Source organism: Castor canadensis, chromosome 2 (genome assembly GCF_047511655.1).
Source record: "Castor canadensis chromosome 2, mCasCan1.hap1v2, whole genome shotgun sequence".
In the NCBI taxonomy this organism is placed as follows: domain Eukaryota; kingdom Metazoa; phylum Chordata; class Mammalia; order Rodentia; family Castoridae; genus Castor; species Castor canadensis.
The window spans coordinates 171,864,838-171,871,293 of NC_133387.1; the positions used below are offsets into that span (position 1 = coordinate 171,864,838).

The window sequence follows — 6,456 nt, forward strand, 5'->3', positions numbered from 1 at the left end:
TAATTCTTTATTTCTCTGAGAAAATGCACCAGCAACCAGAAAAGTATGCTTACCTGACCTGGTCCCATAAGAATAATTAAGGTTTAGGGACTGTCAAATAGACCATAGCGTGTAACAGACTAGTTGACAATAGGAAGACATTAAGTCTTTGTCCAGCATTGCAGAAGAAACTCACGTGGACAAGAAAGTCAATGATTGGATGATTATGAACAGAGTAATGGGGGGACCTCAATCTGACACAAAAGGAATGGGGTACAGCTTTGAATGGGCAGTGAGTGGGAGCTTATGATGTGATGGGGAGGTACAGATGTTGAATAAATAATCACACAAATACATAACAGTGATATTTTACTGTTTTCTCCAAGGGTAAAGAACACAGCATCCTATTCTTGAAAAAAATCATCAAAATCTAAGCTTTTCACAAAATATTTCTATCAAATTATCATTGCTCTCCCAACTAAAGTATGATCCTCTAATACCTAAAAATTCACATGAATTAGCAATGAAAGCCCACAAAAAAGCAATCATTTAATTTTTCCAAGGTCCTCCTGCCCTCAGGATTTAACATTTCTTGATACCAAGAAAATTAAGTCTTAACCTGCTCAGAGAAATCCTGTGATCCCTATGAAACTTAAAGGGACTTTCAATTTTGAGAGAAATGTCATAGCTAGGACCTTTAATTTTCCATGTCTTACTTTCTAAGTTCCTATCTTTAAAAAAATCCTAACTAGAATCTCAGTAACTACTCATCTATTCCCCTGAAGTTGCTGTTCTTTCTCTTCCTCCTTCTTCACAAATGTGTACCTCCTTTTTCACCATTGATTCTACTAACATTACTAATGTATGGCAATTATATCTGATATTTTTATCAAGATTTTTATGGCAGTAAGGATATTACAGTACTCTGCAATAGAACACAAATTTAGATTGCAACTCAATTTCTCAACCTCAATTACCATTCTTTACATAGAGACCTCTTATTAGTGCCTATGGGTCCCTCAGTGTTCTGGCCTGAAGGCATGTTTTTGAGGCTCCTGTATTTCTTATAGTCTTAATTTCTGAATTACAGAAATTGAAAACTTTCAAATTCTTTTTATTTTGTACAATAGTTAGCTCCATACATGAGTAGATTTACTCTCAACTGTCCTAGATCAGTTGAGAAGGCCTACTCTTCTGTCCAGAAATCTTTGCATTAAATCATTTTCTAGAACATAAAAAGCAACAGACAAATGAGATAAATTTATATGTCACTGAGAAACAAAGCATACTTAATTTGCAAAATGGAAATATTTTTCTCATTTCATATTTAGTTAAACACAACAAATTTGTCTTAAGAGAAGTAGGTTGAAATAAAGGAACTATTAGTTTATTCTTCGATTGTCCATTAAAGAGATAAGACTTTAAGTAAATTGTTGACCTACCTGAGTTTCTGTATACTATCCATGCAATAATTATGTATGGGTGATCTACTATGAGCTACTTGTTGAACAGAGGTAAATATGAAAATTATGCCAATAGAAGTCTAGTGAATAGATGTTACAAGTGCACAATAGGTTGTATTAAATAATTCTTCTGGAACTTTGTGTATCTGTGAGGTACTGGTATTAAAAGAAGACTTTTTCTTGTTTTCTGCAGGACAGAAAGTCAATGGTAGAGACATATCATCCCATTAATGTTTACAATGGAAAATTACAGGCAGAAGAGTAAAAAAATGAAAACCCTCTGCAATGGTGAAATGTCATCCTCAAGCTCAAATTGTCACTTTCAGAATAGTTCATTTTTACCAAGAATAAACTCCATAAGGACACTGAAAAAATGTACATTAAATATTAGTTAATTTTATTATTAACAGGGAAAAAATAATAAAAAATAAAACAAATAATGGGAAAAAGAAAACCTACCCTAGTTGAAAATTTTTAGCAAATGGAAAGAATGCTTTACTAATAGCAACACAACAAGAAACAAGAGGAAAATATATTCCCTTCTTGACTATTCTAATGAAACAGAGACTCCATACCTTATAAGTACATACAGAGAGACAGAGTTTCTAATCAAAAGTTTCTTCTGGTCAAGGTTTTTCTCAGGGCAACTGTAACATCTTTGTTCCTCAAACTGTAGATTAAGGGGTTCATCATGGGAACCACAATGGTATAAAAGACAGATGAGATTTTTCCCTCATCCAAGAACCCAGCAGAAGATGGCTTAAAATACACAAATACACCTGAACCAAAGAACAGAGAAACAGCAATTATGTGGGAACAGCAGGTGCTGAAGGCTTTGGACCTGCCTTCATTGGACTTCATTTTTAGGATGGAGAGGATGAATCCATAAGAGATAAAGATGGTGAGAATAGACAAAGTAGCATTAATGCCCACTACAATGAAAACCAGCAGCTCATTGACATAGGTGCTGGTGCAGGAAAGTTGGAGCAATGGCAGGATATCACAGAAATAGTCATTGATGTTCACATCACAGAAGGTTAGCTTCAGCATGAGCCCTGTGTGGGCCATCGCAACAGAAAATGCCATCAAATATGAACCAAGCATAAGACAGGAGCACAGTTTAGGGGACATAGCAATGTTATACAAAAGTGGATTGCAGATAGCCACATAGCGATCATAGGCCATTGACATCAACACATATAATTCAGAAATAACAAAAAAACAGTAAAAGAAGAGTTGAGTCATGCATCCTCCATAAGAGATTATATTCTTCTTTACCACAAAGTTCATCAGCATTTTGGGAGTAAGCACAGAACAATAACAGAAATCTATAAAAGACAAGTTAAAGAGGAAAAAGTACATGGGGTTGTGAAGGTTTGAGTTGTGTCCAATTAGAGTAATCATACTCAAATTTCCCAATGCAGTGACCATATATATTACTAGAAACACAAATAATAGAGGGATTTGTAGTTCTGGTTGGTCTGTTAACCCTACCAGAATAAATTCATTCAAGAAAGTGCCATTTTCAAAAGTCATGCTTCTTTATGGCAATCTGTGGACACAAGGAAAAGGAGATACTTTAGAGGAAACCCCAGTATTTCCCATTTTATCTCTTCTCATAAAAGTTGTGTATACACTGACAGTGTCCAGGTCTAGCCTGATCCAAACCCACAGACTCTAGCAATCACCAGGACCATGATGCACAGTGGAATAGACTTTCTTATGTGCCCTGGAAATCTTGATGAAGTGCAGATCATTCTTTCTGCTTGTGGCTTTATGTCCTTTCACATAACTGAGGAAAAAGTCATCATTATTATGATACTTGTTACCTTTATTAGATGCAGAAGCTTAATGTGAATATAATCATGAATGTAGTTGGTAATAAATAAGTAAAGGCTTATTAGATATCTTCCCCAGGGAATGGATTGCTGGTGGAAAATGGAAGTGAAGGGATTGTGTTTACATCCTCCATCATGTATTTTAAGTTCCTGAGAGACTCACAATCTTATTCATGTTTTACCTTCACCCTTGGGAGTGTACAAAACCCAATGTAGAATCAAAAATAAACTCTTGCCCCCCCCATCATCATATCTGATGGGAAATGTATTGTATTGTTTCTCTTCCTTCCTACATTCTAACTGGAAATTTTCTTTACATTCTAACTCCATGTTTTTAATTTATTTATCTGAAAACACCCAGGCATTGCCAGACATTAGTTCAATTGTCTCTCGTGGAATAACTCAATCTTAAAAATTAGTTTCCCACTTCTAAAGTGTTTACTTCTATAGAACAACTGGAAATTTCTACTGAGGATCTTCCTTGAAGTTTAATTGTAATAACTAATTTTGGAAGTTACCCAAACTTGTTTTGCTTCAGCTTCATGATTTCTCAACCAGGTATGGTGATTAGCATCACCTCTTTTATTAGGTCGTCCAGACAATGACATGAGCTACTTACTATAAGTCAAATGATTAGTTCCTGGCTTGTGATACATAGTCAAGAAAAGTCAGTCATCATTTTTATTCTCACAGCTGTGCTAGATCCTTTTATCACTGCATTCATCAGGGAAGTTTTCCTTTTCTTTTCTCTTTTCTCCTAAAGAATGTCAGGATAATTCATGGATAGAGTTTAATCTTTTTAACAACTAATGATAGATAAAGTGGATATCCACATTTGAAAATTTATTTAGATACTTACCTTACAATATAAATAAAATTAATTCAAAATAAATATCAGATCCAAATTTAGGAAGTAAGCTAATAAAACTAGTATCAAGAAACATTGACGTTATCTTTGTGATTTTGCGTTAGGAAATGTTTTATAGGATATTATATCAAAAACAGAGTGAAAAAGAAAAACATAAAGAAACTGAACTTTATTTTTAAATTTTTTCTAATTTTTCTAATTTTTTCTTTTCTATTATTCATGTATTCACATGTACATACATTCTTTGGGTCATTTCTTTCCCTTGCCCCCTTCCCCCACCCTTTCTCTCCTTCCCCCACCACTTCCAAACAGAATCTGTTCTGCTCTTATCTCTAATTTTGTTGAAGAGAAGACATAAGCATAATTAGGAAGACAAAGTGTTTTTGCTAGTTAAGGATAGCTATGCAGAGAGATTCCTAACATTGCTTTCATGTACAAATATGTTACAACCCAAGTTGATTCATCTCTAACTGATCTTTACACTGGTTCCTGATCCCCTGCTCATGTTGATCTCTGTCACTTTAAGGTTTCTGTATTAGTTCCTCTGGAGGGGGGACATCAAATGCTTTCATGCTTTGGGTTTTCTACCTATTCCCATATCTTCCATATGTTCTCTCCCCTTGTCATGTGATCCAACTCCAACCACATTGCTGTATTTGCCCTAGATCTAAAGTCCACATATGAAGGAGAACATACCATTTTTGGTCTTCTGAGCCTGGCTAACCTCCTATGTACATGACAAACAAAATACATGTCCAAAAATATTTGCATGAATGTTCATAGAAGCATTTATCCATAATAGCCAAAATGAAAAAGTCCAAATGTCTTCAGTTGGTTGACATGTAAATTAAAATATGATCTACCTATACAATTGAATGTTATTTAAGCAAAAAATTAGGATTGAAGAACATTTACAAGTTACAAAATGCATGAACCTTGAAGACATTGTGTTGTGTCAGGAAAACCAGTCACAAAGAATGGATATCATATTGTTTAATTTATATGAATTTGTCCAAGAGTGGCTAACATGTAGACAGAATGTTGACTAGGGTTGAGACTGGGAGAATAAAGGATGATACCTGCAGAATCTGAGGTTTCCTTTTCAAATATTGAAAACATTCTAAAATTGTCCGTGTTGATGGTGGAACAACCCTGTAACTAAAATTAAAACCATTGAAATTTGCAGTTTAAATATGTGAATTATATAGTATGTATACAATTGTATAAACTTTATGCCAATGAATTCCTGAAAAAAATATAGTGTAAAATTAAAATTATGAAGTTAATACTGGAGTCAGAAAATAGTTTGAAATGAATGGTCACATAAACACAACATATAGAAATATCTGTCATATAAATATATACAGTGCTTACACAGTAATTTTTTCTTCCACTTTACTAAATAAGAGGAGTAAAATCACATTACATGCACATATTTATTCTTAACTGTGTTGTTTTTATTCTGACCAAGTATGCACTCATTTATGTTATTTTTTTATTGGTTGCTCATAGGGGATTCATTATTACATTTCTGTACATCCTCATATTGTACCTTGGTGAGGTTTGCCCCCACCATCTCTCTTCCTCATGTCCTGGCCCAATACAAAAGCCTGCATTGTTCTACTTGCTATTTAAATATGTAAGGTACATCAACCATATTCAACCTCCTTTATCTCTTCCCTTCATCCTGCCCCCTCCCACAAATACCTACCTCCTCCCAGGACCTATTTTACAACCCTATCCTTCATTTTTAATTCCATATTCATTCTTCAAAGGGATTTTCTGAAGGTATCACAGCTGTGAATATACTGTACTTTGACAAGATTAATTGCATCTATTACTCTCCCTTTCCCTTTCCCTCCTACCCCATATTATTAACAGCTTTCAGTACATTTCATAATGTCATCTACACACACAGATGCAATGTATTTTAATATTGTTGATTATCATTTTTTCCTCTCCCTCCTCCCCCCGAGTCCCATGAAATAGTCCTACTATTACAAACATGTGCAACAAATATGCATATGATCATATTTGCTTTTGTGTATACATCTATCTTTGGATCTATCCCCATATATGAGAGGAAACGTGACCTTTTTTATTTCTGAGCCTGGAACGCCTCTTAGCATTATGTCCTCCAATGCCATCTATTTACCTGCAAACAACATAATTTTATTCTTCTTTATGGATTAGTAGGACTCCCTAATATATATTACACACACACACACACACATATATAAATATATATATACCAATTTTTTTCTTAATCCATTTATCAGTTGTAGAGCATCTAGACTGTTTCAATAAC

The 6,456-nt window shown here is 34.3% G+C and overlaps 1 protein-coding gene across 1 annotated transcript; it reads right to left on the reverse strand.

Annotated features, from left to right (window-relative positions):
* Nucleotides 1-2,051: 2,051 nt before the first annotated feature.
* On the reverse strand, nt 2,052-2,978 carry LOC109678637 (olfactory receptor 8B8-like). Its single transcript, XM_020154130.2, has one exon. It carries the CDS (start codon nt 2,976-2,978, stop codon nt 2,052-2,054), a length of 927 nt encoding a protein of 308 aa, XP_020009719.2.
* Nucleotides 2,979-6,456: the final 3,478 nt, after the last annotated feature.

Coding starts and splice junctions, on each gene's coding strand:
- LOC109678637 (XM_020154130.2), bottom strand. CDS start 2,978: ATGACTTTTGAAAATGGCACTTTCTTGAATGAATTTATTCTGGTAGGG.